The sequence below is a fragment of the Ambystoma mexicanum genome, chromosome 4p, assembly GCF_040938575.1.
Source record: "Ambystoma mexicanum isolate Mex_15411 chromosome 4p, UKY_AmexF1_1, whole genome shotgun sequence".
NCBI classification, from domain to species: Eukaryota; Metazoa; Chordata; class Amphibia; order Caudata; family Ambystomatidae; genus Ambystoma; species Ambystoma mexicanum.
In genome coordinates, this window is record NC_090927.1 from 1,128,640,561 (window position 1) to 1,128,661,848 (window position 21,288).

Genomic DNA, 21,288 nt, shown 5'->3' on the forward strand with positions numbered 1-21,288 from the left:
TGGAGAGGACTCGTCGAAGCTAGCTAAGACCTCGCAGCATGCCAGGTCAACTGAGTCAACAACGGTGCCGTCGACAAAAGCAGCGACGAGCACATCGTCGACTAAGTCAACGACATCCACTACAGCAGCAGTGAAGGAGAGTGGGCCCACGAAGGAAGTGATGACCACTCCACAGGTGTCCTTAGCCCCCAGGCGAGATACGGCTCTGACGAAGGCGGCAGCCACTCTGGGTCAGGAAAAACCTGGCGACTGCACCGACCCAGCAACCTCCTGAGAAGGAGAGGCGCGGTCCCCCGAGTGGAACTTCCCTGGTACGTGGACGGGTGGGCTGTTCCAAATAGGCCAAAGCAGATCTACTTAAGTCCCGACGAAGGAGAGAATGATCTGCACAACGATTACTACACAGATCACGAAGGGGGAAGATCTGGGCACGATGGACCAGAGTGCCCTGCTCGCAAAAGACGACTTGTCAGCCCAGACCCCACTCCACTGGCTCCTTTCACCCCTAGACCTAGGGACGTGTTGCTGGATATTCTAACGACCCTGCATACACTGGTCACCGAAATCCAGCAGAGGAGGCCACCACCAGGACCTATGCCTCCATGGGAGACACAAGAGCCTCCAAGGTTGAGCTCACCACTGCGGAAGAGGAAGTCCAAAGAGGGCTCTGGTCCTTGGCGCCATCTGACTCCTCCACTACAAAGTTACAAGTACACCCCAACCGGAGCCCTGCCCCGCACACAGATGTGTGCACAGACATGGCTACCACAGCTACGGGCACCAACAAGTCCCGACGATTTCATCGCAGCGGACGGAGAAACACCACACACGGACGAGCCCCTTAGGGTCTTCCCACTGGATAAGGTTGCATCCTTTCATTATATCATGTTAAGGGCCTCTGAACTTTTTCAGTTGGTTTCCAAGGAGACTAAGAAAGAAGGCTTCCTATACCAGTGGCACGATTTGAAAAGAAATACCATCATGACCGTTCCCTTCCCAGACGACATCTGTGAGTAAGGTCTAACTCTAATGAGAAATCCAAGTACAGCCTGACCAAGTGCGACAGATTGGAGAAGAGGTACAGGGTTCCAGATTCAGCTCCCGGGTGCTTAAGGTCTCAGCCCGCACCTGATTTGGTGGTCTCATCTGCAGCCAGGAAGCGCTTGTTGAACCTGTCATCGGCAGCTATGGTACCTCTGGACTAGGAGGGGAAAAAGCTGGATGCAATGGGCAAGAGGATAATTTATACAGCAGCCGCTACAATCAAGACCGCTAACGCCCTAGCCATTTTGTCCCGAAATGACTGGGAACCATGGTTCAAGCTGGCTCCTATTTTGGACTTCCTTTCTGAAGTCAAGAAGGTAGAGGCAATAGAACTCTTTCAGGAAGGGGAAGTGGCCTTGGATCATGCCATCACAGTGGCAGTGGACATCGCGGTCACCCGTTTCTGCCAAATGGGGAACTGGGTGTCCCTGCGTCATCAAGGTTGGTTGAAGGCAACAAACCTCAGCCAGGACATTCAGACTAAGGTACTGTGTATGCCGTTTGACCGTTGGAACCTCTCCGGCAAGGCAGTCGACAAGTCTTTGCAGGCAATAAAGACCGACAAAGAGACGGTACTCTCCCTGGGAACTTTGCAGCAGCGACAGCCATCTTGCTTTCACTCTTACAGAGGAAAACCAGGAAGCTCTTTAAGGGTGATAATAACCCGCACCGGCAGCCTTCCCGCTCCTCCACTCAAGAAGCTTACAGGGTTCTCTCTCAAGGCAGCAGAGGACAGTGGAGGACAGTGGCTGTGCCGCTCGCAGGGCAGAGCACCGACCCCCAAGCAGTCCTGAACCACCCTGGCCTCGGGCAACCACTTATGCACCCCAGTGGGAGGCTGGCTAGCGAAGTTCGTCAACACGTGGGAAAAGATCACCATGGACAGCTGGGTCCTGGATGCTCTCGGACACGAGCACACCTTGGAGTTCCAACACAAGTGTCCTCATATTCCGGCGATTCAGCAACAAGACAAACACAGACCACAGCTTCTGCAAGTGCCATGTTACAGAAGGGGGCAATAGCATCCATCCCCCAGCATCTGAGGGGCTCCGGAGTAGATTTGAGCTACTTTCTGGTTCGAAAGAAAACCGGGCTTTGTTACAAAGCACGCTGAGACTCAAGGAAAGTTGTACGTGGTTGTTTATTTTATTTCTCAATGGTTACTTATCAGTAGTTCAACCTTTTGTTAGCAGAGCTGTGGTTAGTAGAGCCGTGGTTACCTCGGCCGTGCTCGGTGTCCCAGTTCTCATATGGTGGTCCGCTACTTGTAAGGTTACGGCCCAGACTGTCCTGGTGATGAACAGCTCCTGCTGTAGCGGCGTTCCGCTTAAGAGTTAACCCCTTTTCTCCTCCCCATCCCCTTTTCTTTTCGGTAGGCTCACCTGCTCCCTCGTGGGTGGCGTTCCGTGTAGTAATCCCATGTCTTCCGCTGTCTCGTCTGCGTCCGTTCATGTCAGCCCTGCAGTACTGTTTTTCCCAGGCCGGCCAATAAACCCAGACTAACGCCTCTTATGGCCCGTGACCTGCAATCTCCTCCGTTCCTCGTGGCACGACCTTCCCCCTCCTGGTGGGCCTCTTCCTCCTTTTAAAGAAAAAGACTGAGTTGGAGGCTGATCCTGCATCTGCCATCTCAACAGGTACTTAAGTACCAAAAGTTCTGGATGGTCACGTTGCAACACATGCTTGACCAACTGGAGCAAGGAGGTTTTCTGACGTTATTGGATCTGTAGGACGCCTACTGTACAATTGTACAGCGCTTTGGCGTACGGCGGTTAATAAATCAATAAATATAAATACAAATACAAATACTTCCACATCCCCATTCACAAGAAACGCAGCAAGTTCCTATGATTCACAGTTCAAGGTCAGTACTACCAGTTCAAGGCTCTGCCCTTAGGCCTGAAGTTGGCCCGACACCATCGCGGACTCGCTCATTAGGGAACTGCGTTCTTGCCAGGAGTGGGAGCTTCACCAGGACCAGGTGGATTTTCTGTTTGGCAAATGGGGACAGCCCCAGATCGATCAATTTGTGATGGCGACAAATGGCAAGTGCCAGAGTTTCACCAGCAGGTTCTCCCAACCGAGGAGCATTGGGGACACGTTCTCGTTCCTGTGGGAGGGACGGTTCCGCTCCTCTTACGTGTAATCAACACAATCAGACAGTGCCACTGCACGATAATATTCGTCGTCCCAGCATGGCTGGTATCCGATCGTGCTGCGTTTGTCAGTATCCCCGTCCATCAGGCTGCCACTGTCCCCGTGCCTTCTCGCCAGAGAAGGGGGTGGGGGGTCGGATTCTGCTTCATGACCCAGAGTCTCTGAACCTGAGGGCATGGCTCCTCCAGCCCTAGGGTTTGGAGGTTATGCTTTACCCGCAGAATGTAAGTACATCCTGGCCAGCGGCAGAGCCTCATCAATGTTGAAGTGGTATGGACATAAATGGAAACGCTTCTCTGTGTGGTGCTGGATTCAGAAGATTACCCTGCTGCATGTCATGGACCCGCAACTTCTTACTTGCTTTCCTTGGCCAAAGCGGGATTGGCTCATGCCTCTATCAAGGGGCATCTCACCGCCATATCCAGGTACACCAGGTCTCCGGGCAGACCTTCGCTGTGGTCTCACAGGCTGATCAAGGAGTTCCACAAGGGACTCTTCAGGACTTTTTCGCCAGTGAAGGCTCCTTCACTGGCTTGGGAGCTCAATGTTGTGCTAACTAAGCTCATGGGAGCTCCTTTCGAACCTACGCATCAAGTCTCGCTCATGTTTGTCTCGTGGAAGACGACTTTCCTTGTGGCTGTCGCCTCGGCCGGGCGGGTCGGAGAGATTCAGGCCCTGTCTTGCAGGCAGCCTTACTTGTCTTTCCACGTTTCAAGGGTGGTACTGCATATGCACTCCACATTTATGACAAAGGTACCATCGGAATTCCACCTCAATGAACCTTTGGTGTTACTGGTCTTCTTTCCGAATCAGTCGTCGCCAGCGGAAAGGGCCTTGCATTTTCTGGACGTTGCTTGTGCCTTGAAGTTCTACGTGGTACGTACAAAGAATTTTCAGAAGACTTCTCAGTTGTTCGTCAACTTTGGATCTGCAAATCGAGGAAAGGCCTAATTGAAGGCTTCCGTCTCCAGGTGGCTGTCCGGTTCATCATGCCTTGTCATCGACTGGCTAGCAGGCCCCTGTCAGGACAGCAGAGAGCTCACTCCACCAGAGCCATTGCAGCAACAACGTTGTTTCTCTCTGGTGTGCCCCTGCTTGACATCTGCAGGGGTGCTATGTGCAGGTCCACGCACACCTTCACAATGTTCTACTGCATCAACAGGGATTCCAGGGAGGAGTCCTGAGTCGGCCAAGCGGTGCTACGCAACCTGTTTGTTTGAGATGAGTCTGTTCCAGAGGTGAGTATTTACTGCTTCTGTTGAGCCTCGTCACCTCCCGTGGTTGTGCATATGTACTGCTGTGTACTCATTATTCATGAGCATGTGAACCCATGCCAGACCCCATGCTGGAGAAGGTTTAAGTTACTTACCTTTAATTATTGTTTTCCAGCATGGTCTGGCATGGATTCACATGTGAACCCTCCCTCCTTCCCCTCTGTGGCTCTTCTTGGTTCAGACTGCCACTTGACGTTCTTACCAAATCTGAAGATGGCCACCAGGGGTGTAGCTTAGGGAGAGGACTGTCATTGCATGGTTGCAGAGGACAGTGATTTGTTTAGAGGAGAAATACAGTTTTAAAGTGAAAGTTTTTTCTTTCACCGAGGATTACCAGCCTGACGACAGCGAATATTCATGAGCATGTGAATCCATGCCAGACCCATGCTGGAGAACAGTAGTTACAGGTAAGTAACTTAAACCTTTCTGTTTCAATAAGTCTTTGCCAACAACCATGCCACTTCTGTCAGTCTCCTAGCTCCACACTTCTTGGCCACTATAGACGCTATACTCAAAGGTTCACAGGTGATAATGGAGACCTTCCATATATCACCCAACAGATAATTTTATGGGGCCAATACAGGTGGGATATCTATTATTTCAGCTATAATCTTGGCCACATTGTGCCAGAAGATGGTGACATGAGGGCAACACCAGAACATATGTAAAAAGTCAGCTGTGATGATACCACAATTGGGACAGGCGCTACTTATGTCAGGAGAGGATTTTGCAATCTTCGCTGGGGTGCAATGGAGGCGATTCAGGATCTTAAATTGAATAAGCCTATATCCAGCACATAGAGATACCTCCTTAGTAAGGAGACAACTCTTTCTCCACTTTTGTCCGTAATCTCATAATGCACGTTTCATTCCCGTTTGGGGCGAACATCATTCAACTTGGCCTGATGTTCTTGAAACAAGTTATATAGCCTACAAATCTTCTGCTTGTCCTCTTTTCTTTTTCTAACACACACACTTTCACACCTTAAACGCACATTCACAACACAGTATTTCTTGCTCTCACCAACCAATATATTTCCTTCTCTCCAAAAGACCTCCACACTCCAGCTCACTGTCCTTCATCCTTCAAGTCTCGTGGTCTCTCACCTCCCCCTCTGACCACACCGGGACAACCCACACATTTCTGTTTCCTGTCCCCCTCCTTATCCTCCCCTCCTTCTCCCCTTGGTCTTCTTCCCCTGGCCAATCTTGCCCTGTCTTACCTGCCTGGGAGGTGTTGCCAATACCAACATATATAACAAGGGGAGCTGAACCCCGCCCCATTTTGCAGCGCTGGTCCACTGTGCTGAGATAGTGGCAGCCCGTACTGGAAAATGTTCCAGTTGGTTTCAGGAGTCCATGAAAGTATAAGAAAGTTTTGTTAGGAAGCCACTCCATTGTGAGTTTGTAATAGCCCATGTTGATGAGCTTGTTGCGGACGCTGCAACGCAATGTGCGCTGGTTTCATCTGGCGGTGTGTAGCATTCCTTGCCCCTGTGCATGTTCTCTGCTGCTGTGCTTTGCAGCTCTACTCCTGCTGGTTGCCGAGATCTGATCATTGGAGTAGTATGCCTGGAGAGGCTCTGGTGGCTGTTATCTTACGGGTAGGCCTCCCAGACCTATGCTGTATGTTACCTGAAATGAAAAGAAACTGCCCAGCATTTTGTTGAAGTGGTATGGAGTGATCCACAGTGGTACTGCCCAAACAAATGCAGGCCGTTACGGAAGGGACAGGAACTGGGGCCCTCCCAACTTCCATCTTCCCCTCTCTCGAATAGGAATGGCTCTGGCTTGCACCCTGCCAGGCCTCTATTCCAAGCAGAGAGGGGTTCCCATTCCTTTATAACAAGGTCAGTGTACTGACCTTGTTACATGTTCTCCTGCTGCCTGATGTTCTCTTCCTTCCACCTGATGTTCTACTCCTGCCACCTGATGTACGCCTCCTGCCACCTGATGCTCTCGTCTTGCCACCTGATGCTCTCGTCTTGCCACCTGATGCTCTCGTCTTGCCACCTGATGCTCTCGTCTTGCCAGCTGATGCTCTCCTCTTGCCACCTGATGCACTGCTTTATGCCCCAGCATTTTATGATTTCTTCCTGCCATCCTACAGACGTGCCTTCTTCTCCCCCTCTCGTCTCCAGTATCCTTTTCTTCCTCTGTTCCTCAAACCTTTTTCTCCTTACTCTCTATTAGATTGCCATCGAGTCCACTCGAGAATTCCTTCAAACAGCCATAGTGTTTGTGGCCCGTAGGGGCATTGAGCATACCCGATGCAGAGCTACTCAGTGCCCCTTTGGGACAGAGAAATTTCCAAAAAGCAGCTGTGCTAGAAATATTGAGTATCATAGATGAGGAATCAGTGGGAGGAATATCCAGAAAGAACATTACTGAGAGGCAAGTAATTGGATTTCCTACTATAAGACAAAATAGCTAACCACCAAAAAGTTATCACAATTAAGGAGGATATGGGTTCTTAACCACTGTACCTAGCCTTGTGCTCCAAAAGGTGCCCGTGAGATATTCGTCCAAACAGAATAACCAGTGCCTTTCATTCTGTAAGGAGACAAAAATTGATCATTTTACTTGCTCCCCTTCCCCTCCACTTCCTCTTCAACTTTGACTTGGTTCCTTGTCTTCTTTTGGTATCTGTCTTTAACGTGTTTCCGCTGTTCACTGTTTGCTCTTGATTCTTGTTGGGGTAAATTTTCTTAGGCTTATTTTCTAATACGCATATATATATTTCTTCTAGGTTTAAAGGGTGCGTACAGTATACTTTCTTGATTCTGAAAGTGGTAGAATTGCATGAGCCTTTAATGCAACCCTCGGAATGAGTGAGCTGGTTTGAAGGTACAACAAATATGTTCATCAGACAATAAGGGAAGGACCACACAGTATATCTGTAAAACATATTTTTTTATACAATAAAGATGTGCGTAGGATTTAACTACAACATGTACAGATATGGTCACATTTAAAATAATGTTGCAAAATAATGTTAAAAATGGAAAAAGTGGTCTCATGGGACCATAGCCTTTCCTGATAGTTCACAAAAGTACAACTATACTTTTCGCAAAGACACACCGGTCTTAGTAACACAATTACTCACCAAGTCTCCATGTTAAGTCTATAGGCCTATAGGACACAATGCATCTTTATCATACAGAAGTAAAGGGTCTGTATAAATGGCCCTCGGGCAGATTTAAAGAAGACCCCAAGAGGTATCAGAACTCGCCATAAATAGTCCAGCTCAAAAGTTGCATTCCCCAAGCCCTTGTACTGGAGTTGGCAGAGGGGTATTTAGTGATGTCACCAGCAGACATGGATTAGTTTTAGATAGGCTAGATCAGCACGGGAGACCCCACAGCCACAAACAAATTGCATAAACCTTCACAAGTGAGTCACTGGATGCCCAACTGAAGATCCTGATGAAGAAAAGCAGCTGAAGAGGTTCCAATGAGGAACCTGCAGAGTGGAGCACACATGGCAGCAGCAGGGTAAGGTCCTGGATTGACAGGCAGGTAGCAAGTGTCAGTGATGGATATCACTTGAGGACCTTTCTTGACACAGGGCCCAAAGAAGGTGCAGCTTTTCCCAGATGCCACCCTGCCAACAAGTGAAGGACAGCTGTAAGGCAGGTGGCTCCAGGAACTGTTGCCAAATTGTCAGGAAAAACTCCAAAGTAAAATAGCCTTTGGTGAGCTAGGTGATGCTCGCCAACTGTATGCCAACCCTAGGCAGATTTGGAAGCAGTTCATGACAGAATGTTGGTGGAGCAACAGCTTGAAACTGCAGCGGACTGGACTGAGCAGGAGAACAGTGAAGTGTTGCCAGATGTTGTTGGGAATCCGTAGTGTAGCTTGCAGACACTGTAACAAAGGGCATGTGGGATGACATAAAGGAACAACAAGGAAATGAGGGTAGGTAAGTGCTGAAAAACCAGGTCTCACAGGACACTGGGGTATTCCGGAGACAGGAGCGAGGGAACAAATAGGAGAGAAGCAGGACCAATGAAGCATGCCATAACATTAGGATGCATTGTTCTCTATTACTGTGGTCTAAGAGTTCCAATCAATGATTCAGTCAACACCTGGAACCAGAAGTCCACCATGATGGAAGAGGCAGAGTGGCTCCTTGGTTCCTGCATGTTGGATGACGCATCAACCAGAGCAACAGGCAGAGAGACTTTTTCTCCTCCTTCTCTACAGTGAATTGGGGGGTAATTCGTGACCGCAAAGTCAGCTGAAGACTACCATGACAGAGTGGACCTGGATGCCCATCTAAGGTCAGGGAGAACCCCTAAAGAAATGCAAGCGAATTAACAGGACTTCACTGATGGCAGATTACAGATCCAGCCATGGTGACCATTTTGGCTCAATGGTAAGTGGTTGCAGTTCAGAATAAGTGCAGCAGGACATCCACTGTTGGTCTCCACACTCGACGAAGTTTACCAGGGTCCACTACACATATGGTATGCCAAGTAAAGGGTCCAGCAGAGGTGACTGCCACACTGTTACAGGAGGATGTGTTGGATGGCTCCAAAGGTCAAGCAACACAGGTGAGTACTGAGCAGGGAAGAACTATAAAAAAACTCCTCCTGAAGAAAGGAACCTGTTATCCCACTGAATCGGGGGACAATAGCACCATACCTGATCAGGCGCACATAGAACAAATGTCCACCCAAACTGTTACGCAAGTATAGCGCACCACTCTGGTGGACACTGGCCGCAGGCATAGTTACCCGCACACATCAGAACACAGCAACGACTATGACAAATTCGGTCCCGCTGATCACATAATTGTTCCGCCCACTTAACCCTCAACACCTCTGACATCAGTATGCTGTGAAGACCTATGGCAAATTCGGGCACGCTGGACCGAGAAAAAGTCTCTACCACTCACGCCATCTCCTGACTCCCCAGGGCACCCATCCACATGCCCGACCTCAGGGATTGCTCTTTACCAGAGACTGCCCAGCCGTGCTAAACCTTATTTGACCAAATGCACACACGCATTCCAATCCTCCTCCATGACCTCCAACACTCTGGACTTCGGACCCCGAGAGCGTTCCCACCACTAGCGTAATGAATGAGACTATAATAATGGTACGGCGCTATATAAATGATAACTACAATATAATAACTACAATATAATATATAGTCCCCTGTCCTTAAATATGCAGTGCTCTGGTCAGTTGTCAAACGTGGATATTTCAGGATCAAATCTTAGTAGATGACTGGTGCAGTGTGTCAGCATTTATGCTAAACCAGAGGGTAGAGGGTATTCTAAATCACTAATCAGACCATTCTAGCTCAGGGCTCCAGCCAATCAATGCTGACCACCCCACACAAGTTCTGTGGGTATTCTCAGGACATGTGGCTTCCAGAGCAATCCTAGACATTCAGCCCCTTTATATCATGCTAAGTAACCCTTAACATTTGTTTGTGAGCTTCTGGCCGGAGCTCAAAACAGAGAAACAACCGTACATGGTCCTTCCTTGTCCCTACCCAAACACACACAAGTACAACAAAGTACAGTTGCCTGGTACTGGAGTTCACAACCTTAGAGGCACCATTTTGGAAGGCACCATAAAGAAAAAAAAGTCCTGTTAGCCAAAAGGCTACAATTTGTGCAGCAACCATTTCAGGCTCACTGGCATCAGCCAGAACCAGTATATCAGTTCTGATCCTGTGAGACTAAGGGGCATTTGGTGGTATGCCCATCCGTAAGGGTCCTTAGAAACCATGCCCTCAGTAAGACCGGGATGGGTTTCACTGGGGAAACATAGTCAGCACACCATTAAAGACTAGAAAAAAAGAGGGCATCACAAAAAGTGTGTGAAAGTGGACTTTATTCCTTATCATTCGTCTTTAAACGTTTGTTTATATATTCCAAAATTGCTTGAAACGTATTCCTATCAAATTTCTTTGTTATGATGTCTTTCTGATTACCTCAGATGTCCGATCTCTTGTTCAATCGTAAAGACTATCTTGGCTTGATAGAGGGACAGAAATGTGTCATCTTTCTGCTTCTTCTTCAGCCTCTTTAGAGGCCATATTTGACTCTGCTGCATGTTTTGAGGCACATACCAACATTTGGTAAAAATGTGCTGTGTGACTGTCACTGCATGTATCCTGGCCCAACAATCCTACCAGGCTGAGAAATTGCAAATTGTCCTGGCCCGTGGGCCTACAAGGAGCAAACCTCTCCGAATGGCCAATAAAGTCCAGAAAGAGGAGTTTCTACAGTAGTATAAAATAGCTTCTCTTTCTTAGTTACCCTCTCATTTGCTATTTTGTGGAGTCGTTCTATCACAGGGCTTCCGGACACTGCATGTTTTTCAGTCGTCCTTGGACCTGGCGAAATTTTTTAATGAGTGAGGAAGGTTAATTTGGATGAGAGGGTCGGGAAAGGCCCTTCTTGCATTAAAAATGCAATTTCCTCAGCCAGGCTCTCAAGAACTCCTTGCACTTGGTTTCCTTGTCGCCTGTGCAGAATCGCATGCCCTGCAGGGGGTTTGCTCTGAAATATCAATATTGGTGTCTCCACATGGATTTTCAGGTGCCATTTTTCCTCCATTAAGGATCTGCTGACTTCTTTGAGATTTGCCACTTCATTAGTTAAGTCCACCCGCCGTATAATTCGACTTTTGATGTGCTCTCCTTTACCCAGATCAGATGTTAGGTTTTAGCGCGAACTTGGTGCAGTTATCAGGAGCCCAATTTGTTGGAGAGAAAATCATGTTTTGTTTCTGTCTCGGTGCTTTTTGGACACACAAGGCATTTACACTACAGATGATCAAACCTCAGGGTTTTTGAATTCCTATTTCTGCTGGGTATTGGGGTGTACCCATTGTGGCTATGACATACACTGAATTCATTGCCAGTCACATTTTTCTATCGGCTTACATTTTGTAGGGTTACATCTAAATGGCTATATTGTCAGGTGTAAACATTTTCTTTGACACTCTCTCTCCTTTATTTTATTTGGGACATAAGCGCTATGTGTGCTTGTTTCTGTATTTCTGTACCTTTAGTAAGGGGAAGAGGGTAGGGCATTTCAGCTAACAAGCCATAAATGCCGCATGCCAACCAGTAGCCATCCATTCCTGGAAGTTCGCCTACAGTGCAGAGTCACGAACAATGCATTGTGGTTATGCAAATGAGTGCAAACATTCATTTTGATGCAGAAAATTGTCTTTGTCTAGAGTGCAGTACTATTTTATACATAGCTTTATCAACTCAATACAGATGGCTCTCAAGTATGCAGACAACCACATGTGTTTCACCCTCCTTTGTGGCCATCAGAACGATATAGCCTAATATCCAAATCATTGGAGCATGAATGCCTTCATAAAGTGCCCATTGCTCACCGAACTGAAATATAGCACAAATGACACTACGATGGATGGCCCCAGAACTCCTCTGGCAAGCAATGTGCTGCTTAGTGCTCCTGCGAGGTAGCCCCTCCACAGCGAGCCTGGTAGTGGCAGGAGGTGATGCTCAGTGGAAGAGTGCATTAGGGAATGCACTCTTCCACTGATCATCACCTTCTGCCACTACCAAATGGCGCTGCCACTGCCAGTGGGAAAACAGCAAGGTTTTATCAAAGACAAGAGAGGCCAGGACGCAGTAATCGCTGTACTTTGTGAGTGCCCTCCTCCATTCCTTTGATACTCGGTGGCGGACTCCTCAGCCCTTCGGCCCACGTGTAATGTTGCATCTGCAATGCCTTTTTGGGACCCCAGGAAAAACACGATCATCTTGAATGCTGGTTCGATAAAGTGGCTCTTTATTGTAGAAGATCACACAACACATCTTTTCAAATCGCTTCAAGGTGGGAAGAGAACAAGGGAGTACAGTAATCCTTCTTAGGCCTTGAAGTTCTGAATGATCTAACAGAAAAACTGACATGCTAGGCCTGACAGCATTTCACCTAGCGCAAGTTCATGAAGTGTTACAGTTGTGACCAAGCTTGGGAGTGGGGACAAAAAGAAGGGGGTGGGGGAACAGGACAGACTAACTTACTAGTCCTAGTAAATTTAGGTCATGCATGCGTACAGACGGAGGTGTGTGGAAGAGGGCGTGGGGGGAAACAAATGCGTCCAGTCCAACAGGTCCCTGGGTTAAGTGCAGAGAGGTTGCCCCGCTCAGGAGTGTAAGCTGAAAGTACAGTAATGCTGAACATAGTGCAGTGGCCTGGAGCAAGTGCAAAAGACTGGCGGGGGAGCCTGGGACCTTTAAGGCTCTGGAGGTGAACCAGGCAACCAGTTAGCAAAAAGTGAACAGAGTTAGGGGGAAGAAGGAGGAAGGAAGGTGGAGGGAAAAAGAACGGGGGGTTATCAGGGGAGATGGAGAGGAAGAGAGAAGGAGGAAAAGAAGGGGAAGGTCTTGAGGAGTTTCCGGAACTTAAGGTGTTCCGGCTCAAGACCGAGAGAGGCAATTAGACAAAGCAAGACACTTGCAGAGGATAAAGATCTACCCCCAAATCTCTGTTTGTGAAAGCGGCTCACCCGCAGAGAGTTGGAGGAGGACGAGCAGAGGAGAGTATTTAGGAAGAGAGTGTTGTAGGCCCCAGAAAGCCTTGTGGATTATGCAGAGGGTCTTGAACTTGATCCTTGCAGCCACAGGGAGCCAGTGGGGGGATTTCAGTGCCGGAGAGATGCGTTCCCTGGTTCGAGGCCATGAATAAGTCTCATGGTTCTGTCCTGGATGAGTTGTAGAGGACAGAGTAGAAGTAGGAAGATTGAGAATGATACTGTTGCAATAGTCCAGCCTAGAGAGAACCAGGGCTCTCGAGGTGGTGAGCCTCTGGGGGAAAGTGAGAAAAGCTAGAATACCTTTGAGGAGGTGCAGTTGGTAGTGGGACTTTTTTGGAGATGTCTGAGATGTGAGAAGAGAAGGAGAGAGTGGAGTTGAAGATGACCCCTAGATTATATGCCTCATTGGTAGGTGAGGGCGCAGGGCCAAGGGGGGCTGGCCAGTGGGAAAGTGGGAGCAGGGGCCCCAATGAGGACGATCTCTGTTTTACTGGCATTCAGGCAGAGATAGTTAGCAGCACACCAAGACTGAATTGCGGATAGACAGTCTGGGAGGAGGAGGGGGAGGAGGAAAAGGCAGCTGCTTAGGGTAGCTTGCAAGAGAGCTGCATGCCATCCGCGTAACACTGAAAGTTAGTAGTAAAGGTAGAGATCCTGTGGGCCAAGGGGCCATGTAGATGTTGAAGAACCAGGGGGATCGGTTAGATCCCTGGGGGACACCACAAGTAGAGAGAATGATAGAGGAGAGAAAGGATGCAAGTTCCACCTGGGAGGGCTAGTCAGTGAGAAAGGAGGCGAGCCACGAGGATGCACCAACTGGCTTAGCCTACAGCTCATTGCCAACATACCATTCCAGATCATTCACATAATCCACATTCTGTATCGTGGCATTCTCCCTTCACCCTGCTTTCATGGAATGTTGGTGTGTCAGTGGTGTTATGGGAGTAGATTGTCACTGTTGCTCCACTGGACATTCACGGAAAGTCAGTTGAGAGCTGACTGCCTGAGTAGTGGTGGTTCCAATGGGGTATCCTTTACTTACCTACTACGTGTACCTTGAAATGAAGGAATCAACTTGTATGTGTGTTTTACACGTACTAGCTGGCTTCCAATTTCGGATTTCAGAGAAGCCTCGAATGTATACATTGATGCTTGAACCCTGGATACAGCTAATGACATAACCATCACGCATCCCGTCATAGTCTGTTGGTTATGCGCAGTTGAGTAACTTTGCTGAAAATGTTGGGGGGGGGGGTGTGACATCTGAAGAAAAGGTGCCCCAGCCAAATGAATGGGGACAAAATGGTGTGCCATGAAAGTTGGGGGGGGGGGACAAACACCCCTGTCCCCCCTAAAATTACGCCCATGGTTATGCGCATTAAGGATTCTTTTGGGGCTCCTCATAGTAATAACAGCCTGAATCATAGAAAGTATGATGGCTGCATTTGATTTGGATATCTTCTCAGACACTTCTGCTTCTCTCCAGTTTGCTAGATAGTGCTCTGATTTTCAGAAACTGATGTTTAAAGACAGAGGGCTGAATGCAGTGCTGTGTGCCATTTCTCTATTCTGAAGTCTGGCCTGATGCATTCGGATGTTTAATTGTTTTACCCTTATGGACGATTACAGTGTAAAAAAAAAGCCTATTTTACTTGTAATCATATATTTTCTGCCGTTTGACATTCTGTGAAGTAACTTGCTGCTCATCTCATTTGTCTTTTGCTTCTAGATTTGTATGGACTCGTTTTGTTTCTTGGGATCGATCCATTTTGGGTCAGACACTGGTGGGATCGGCTCCTGTATCGTCCTTACTGCAGGAAAAATCCACAGCCCTTGTACCAGCTAATGTCTCGTATAATGTGGAGGTCCGCAAAGAAAGATGTACTTGATCAAGTAAGCACACTTCTTTTGCTTCATTAAACCTAAACATTTCTATTGTTTCCCCATCAAGAACTGTAATCTGACTTCACGTTTGCGTTATCATGTCGTCAAATAGACATCGTATCAATTAAACTGTTACTTTCACAAAAAGAGTGCTCCAGCTAAATAACATTCTTGTCTTATATGTTTCTACATTCTCCATCATCTCTTTTCCCTTTTGAAGGACTACAAAATATTATTTTCAGGAATATAAAGGAAGTCTTATTTAAAGCAGACTTTTTAAATACATACATTTTGAATATCAGTGTGAGACTACCCCTAGTACTGAAAGCCCCAGGATTTCAAAAAAGGCGCCTTCGCTTCGTTACAAGAGAGTCGGAGCAGAGTCAGCTAGTCAAAATACGCACAGTAAAAACATCGAGAACTTGAAGACTCAACTCTGAATACTACTGAGAAATCTTCTCAGTGAAGAAAGCATACTCTAAAATCACTCAGCAAGACGACCATTTGTGTGAGCTGCCGAGACCACCAAATGTCAACTCTCAAGCACTCCAATGAATAGTTCAGCTTCAGCGCAGCAATCAAAACATGCAGTACCTTCAACAGAACTGCAACACTACCACCTCATACCCCAAAAGAAGACTGAATATTGACTTATTATGCAACAATCCCAACATTGGCTCACACCAGTTTCCCAGTAGCCCTCAAACAGAACTAACGGTGCCTTGAGTGTCCTCATGTTCACCAAACTCCAGGGCGCGTGTGCATACCTCTTATCCCCAATCATAAGGCGCTTCATTTATAGACTTTCCTGTTTTCAGTCTTTGTGTTCATTCCAGTGGTGTTTTTACAGGGTTTTCAAAAATGTTAAAACTATGGGCCTCATTAAAAGTTTGGTGGTAAATCGGCCGATTTATCACCACAAATATTTCCCATATTGTTACTCAGTGCAATGGCATTACCAAGGGATTGCGAGTAGTAGTATGGCGGTGATTCCCCCGGGCATGTTTGGCAGATTTACTGCAAGCTGTACATCCGCCGGGTACTGGAGGCAAATTGGAGGATTTATCTTTTTGATGGAGTTGAATCCTGTACTTAAACGCCAAACTCGGAATTCGGCAGCGCAGTATGCCAAAAAAGTGGTGGTAATGGATTTACTGACAATTCTTTACCTCCATGAAAAACTCATAACGAGGCCCTATGCGTTTATCTGTGCTTACGCATTTGTCCTTTCAAAAATTTGCAGCCAACTGTTTTTCTGGTATTTATTGAAATCCTTTCCTTTTATTGCTGCATAATCGTTATTAGTGGTGTACATCTTTAATAGCACGTTTTAAAGAGCTTTTATAACAGCAAGTCCTGAAAATGGGAGAAGCTTACTGATCCCACAGCAGGTGGCCTCAGACAGGAAAAAACTGTGATGACCAGCCAATGTCTGTGGAGGGAGGAGCTCCACCGGTAGAGCGGCAAACCGCCACCTCGTTTCAGTGTCAGGCAGCACAGTCCACCCATGTGCTTTATTGCACTGGGAGCATTTCTTACAATATGGTACATGTAGTTCAGAATTTAAAATGGAAAAGCAAAGCAAATACGAGAATGCAGTGACAAAAACTTGACCAGGCTAACCATCACCTATAGAAAAACGTAAGATGTCAGATTACACCCTGCTTGAACATGGTTAAAGTGTGACAGTGCAGCAGGGTGGGGGTTAGCTTAATATCATTTATATGAAGTAAATTTGCTTGAGCAATTTAGAAAAGTGATTTCAAGCACACCACAAACTGTATTGTCTCTAGCTGTTTTTAATTTAGAAACTTGCCTAACATAATGAAGCGCCCTGCCTCCCCAATCCAGCCCCATTGATTTGTTTCTTCGGATTTGTAGTTATGCTTTTTTCCCTTTTGGCCCCAAATATGTTCTTGCTAGATTGCAGTTTCAGACTGAAGAGTACTGCTCTTCAAACAAAGGTGTCCTCCATGGCATGGAGCCAAACAATACCTGTTTTTTTCTTATTTGACCACTTATAATGAAAACATCAGCTTTGCTCATCTGAGTCTTAAGTACTGTCCTGTCGTTACAGAGATTTTTACATGGGAGTAAAATAAACAGAGAAGGGAAAATCATTTTGTTGGTGTTTTATGGATTTTTATTAATCTTTATTTTTCGTCTGACATGAACATTACATAAAATAACAGCATATATGGCACGGTATAGCACGGCACAGATGAGATTGCATACAGGCATTTACAACAATGACTTAAAACGTTACTAGGATAGGACAGAGGGACCATGTTACTCTGGTGTTGCAGAGGGCTGGTTGACTGAGTTCAGGTATCTCCCGAGGGGAGCCCAAATGTCTTTAGGGCGATTGAGTGGCGAGCTGAGGCTTATGTATCCGATTTTACAGTTCTCCAGCATGGGGTCTGGCATGGATTCACATGCTCATGAATATTCCCCGTCGTCAGGCTGGGAATCCTCGGTAAAGAAAAAACCAGTATCAGTTTAGTTTCTGATCTGTCTTTCGTAGTAGTAACCAATTACTGATCTCTGCGTCATACTGACCACAGCCAATGACTGCCCTCTACCTAAGCCCCGCCTCTGGCAGCCATCTTCAGATTTTTACCGCACGTTCAAGTGTTGGGATCCTCGTGCTATTGCTCTCGAGCGTTAGTGCTATTTTTCATGTTTTTTCTCAAAAAATTTCTCTTTTTTCGGTCAAAAGAGCCTCAAGCTCCACCGTTTCTTCATCTGATCAACGGGGACCCGTGTCAGATTCGTCTACGCCCCTCAAGGGTGAAGATTTCATCGAGCAACGCTTTTGGAGGACTCCAGAAGTTTCTCAGGCCCATCTCGGTCATGGCCCAGGAGAAGGGAAGCTCGACGCCCGGAAAGCTGTTCAGGGTCTACCCTGGATGCCAGCTGCAGAACGTCTTCAAGGAGGACGAACACTCTTTCTGCCTTTACTGCCTTCATGAGGACAAAACGCACGTGGAGAAGGACTGTGCGTTTTGCGGCAACATGTCTGAACGGACCATGAAGGACCGTCATCAACGTCTCGCCAACTGGCTGGAGGGTAAGAGCCCGTCTGGCAAGAAGAAGAAGAAATCCGAGCGGTCTTCTAAGACCTTTGAGGGCGCCCCGGTGACGGGGGCCCAACATAAGGCCAAGCACCGCGAGTCCGCTGGCACCGGGAGCGCCGAACGGTCGGGCTCTACGGGCGCCAGGCAGGGCGCACCCTCCCCGGCACCATCAACCACGAGCCAACGCTCTGGGTCGGGTAAGAGGAAGGCCGAGCACCCGGCGAAGCTCCTGGAAAGGCCCCGGTCGAGCTCTAAGGCAGAGGAGGAGCGTGGCAGTGCCCCCTCCCTCAAGGATAAGGCGGTGAGCGCACCTAAGGTGGTGAAGGCCTTGATCCATCCGACCAAGCCCTCTATCGAAACGGTCGCGGCGGCCCTGGCCCAGCCTGTGGAGGCTGCACCAGTGGTGGCGACCTCAGGGCCCAGAATCTCCCTGCCTCCTCGGAGGGAGTCTTCTTTTGTGCCCATCGATAGGACCCCCGTGAAACCCTCCGTGGGGAAGAAGAAGGGGGGGCAGGGCGTCGTCGTAGATTCGGCCTCAACCTCAGAAGAGGAGCTGATCGAGGTCTTAAGCCACGGCCTAGGCGTGGAACAAGGCCAGCCCGTCGGAATGGGCCCCGACGCAGGTGACGACGACGACATCGTCGAGGATACCGACGGGGCCCCTGCTCGCCCGTCGGATTCCCCTCTGCCAGCGCCGCGAGACAACTCGGCGGCCATTTTGTTGGCCAAACAGTCCTTATGCACCGAGATAAGGACGAGGCTACCGTTACCGACGGAGGAACCTCTCCCGTCAGGGGATCCAGAACCGGGACCTTCTGGTGTTCCCCCTACCAAGAAAAGAAGGATCCATCCTCCACCTCCTTTTCAACCGTCGCGCCCCGTCCAGCCCTCCTCCCCGTCCACCCGAGGGGATGATACGGGGACTGACACGGCAGCGACGGGTACGGACGACGAGGCATACGACGAGGATTTTCCGTCGTCGCCTCCCACCAGGGCTTCTCCGCCCGACGAGATCGGATCTTTCCACTCCATGATCTCCAGGGCTTCCGAGCTTTTCCAACTCTGCCCTGAGGAGAAGAAAAAGGAAGGCTTCCTTTATCAGCGGCGCAAGGCCAAGAGGAAGACGGTCCTCGCAGTGCCTCTGTTGGACGACATTTGGGATGAGGGCCTTTCCCTCCTCAAGAACCCTTCCACTACGCCAGCTAGAAGAGACCGGTACGAGAAAAAGTACCGGGTCCCGGACACGGCCCCCCTATGCCTCCGGGCGCAGCCTACCCCGGACTCCGTCGTCTCCGCGGCAGCCAGGAAGAAAGCGGGGGGGGTGCGGCCTCCACATCGACTTCCCCGCCGGACGGCGAGGGAAAGAAATTGGATGCTATGGGACGTAGAGTCATCTCGTCGGCAGCGACGACGATTAAAGCGGCCAACGCCTTGGCTATCGTGACCCGCTACGACAGGGAGCTCTGGTACAAGATAGCTCCCCTGCTGGATTTTCTGCCGGACGACAAGAGGGCGGAGGCCCTTGAGATCCTCCAGGAAGGTGAAGTGGCTTCGGACCACGCCATCACCGTGGCGACGGACATCGCCGACACTGGGTTCCGCCAGCTGGGCAACGGCGTTTGCCTTCGACGTCGTGGATGGCTCAAAGCTACGGACTTTCGGCAGGACGTCCAGACCAGAGTCCTGGACATGCCCTTCGACGGGAACAACCTGTTTGGGAAGACAGTGGACGATTCCCTTCAGGCCATCAAGGCGGATACTGAGACGGCCCGGGCCCTTGGAGTCCTGCAGCAACGACGGACGCCCTTTCGGAGCGGCGGAGGCAAGGGCGCCTCCAAAGGTTCCGGCGGCGGTTTCGCTTCCTACCGTCAAGCGGCCCGCTCGTCGTCGCAAGAGGCCTACAGAGGACGAGGCAAGTCTAGCGGACCCCGCCGTCGTCGCCAAGGAGGTCAAGGCGGCAAGGCCGCGTCCAAGCAGGATTGAACCGGCCGTGGGGTCGGGCCCCCACCGAAGCACCCCGGTGGGAGGCCGGCTGGCGGGCTTCGTCAGCGTGTGGGAGTCCATCTCCACCGACCGTTGGGTGCTGGACGCCCTGGCCCGGGGCCACGCGCTCGAGTTTCAAAGAAGGTGCCCGCGCGTCCCCCCCGTGGCCAGGAAAGAACTTCACGTCCCTCAACTTCTCCTGGAGGTAAAGGCGATGCTCAGAAAGGGCACCATCGAACTCGTCCCAAAGAGGCTTCGGGGCTCCGGAGTCTACTCGCGATACTTCCTCGTGAAGAAGAAGACGGGAGGATGGCGCCCCATCCTGGACCTGCGACGGCTGAACAAGTTCATCAAGGCGCAGAAGTTCCGGATGGTCACCCTCCAGCACGTCCTGGGTCAACTGGAGGAAGGAGACTTCCTATCGTCGTTGGATTTGGAGGATGCCTACTTCCACATTCCCATCCTAAAGGGGCACCGAAAATTCCTCAGGTTCGTGGTCCAAGGGCGTCATTACCAGTTCAAAGCCCTTCCCTTCGGACTACGGTCGGCACCCAGGGTATTCACCAAGTGCCTCGCACCGGTGGCGGCGCAGCTGCGCTGCGAGGGGATTCACGTCTACCCCTACCTGGACGACTGGCTCATCCGCGCCAAGACGAAGGAGCTCGCCGTGGTCCACACGGCAAGGACCGTCCAACTCCTCACGGACCTGGGATTCTCCGTGAACTACGCCAAATCCCACCTGGTGCCCGCGCAAGTCGCACTGTTTCTGGGAGCGAGGCTCGACACAGTGTCCCTTCTGGCCTCCCCGTCGGAGGAGAGGACCAGGACCATCTTGGGCAAGGTGCAACGGATGTTGGTGGCCGACGCGGCCAAAGTGAGATCCATCAAGTCCCTCCTCGGGATGATGTCTTCCTGCATCTACCTCATTCCCATGTGCAGGCTCCGGATGCGCCCGTTGCAAGAATTCCTGGATGCGCGCTGGATCCAGACGACGGGCAGCTTCGAGGAAAGGATCAAGCTCGACGAGAGTTTCCGACGAGCGATACGGTGGTGGGGTACCCGCGCGCATCTGACGGCGGGCATGGACTTCCAGACCCCAGCCCACCAGGAGACTGTGACCACGGATGCCTCCCTGGAAGGGGTGGGGAGCGCACACCGAAAATCTGCACGCGAGGGGACTCTGGCTCCCGACGGAGAAGTCCCTGCATATCAACGTCCTGGAGCTCCGTGCAGTGTTTTGGGCCCTCAGGTCCTTCCTTCCGTCCCTCAAGGGCAAGGTGGTGAGGATCTTCACCGACAACACCACCACCATGTTTTACATCAGGAAACAGGGC

General features: G+C 49.6%; 1 protein-coding gene across 1 annotated transcript in view; it reads left to right on the plus strand.

The window, feature by feature from the left end:
* Window positions 1–21,288, plus strand: part of SHPRH (SNF2 histone linker PHD RING helicase) — a 1,474,452-nt gene that overhangs the window by 467,473 nt on the left and 985,691 nt on the right. Inside the window, exon 12 of the mRNA XM_069606718.1 lies at window positions 14,740–14,903. Coding sequence (XP_069462819.1) covers window positions 14,740–14,903 — 164 coding nt within the window. The remainder of the gene's footprint in view (window positions 1–14,739; window positions 14,904–21,288) is intronic.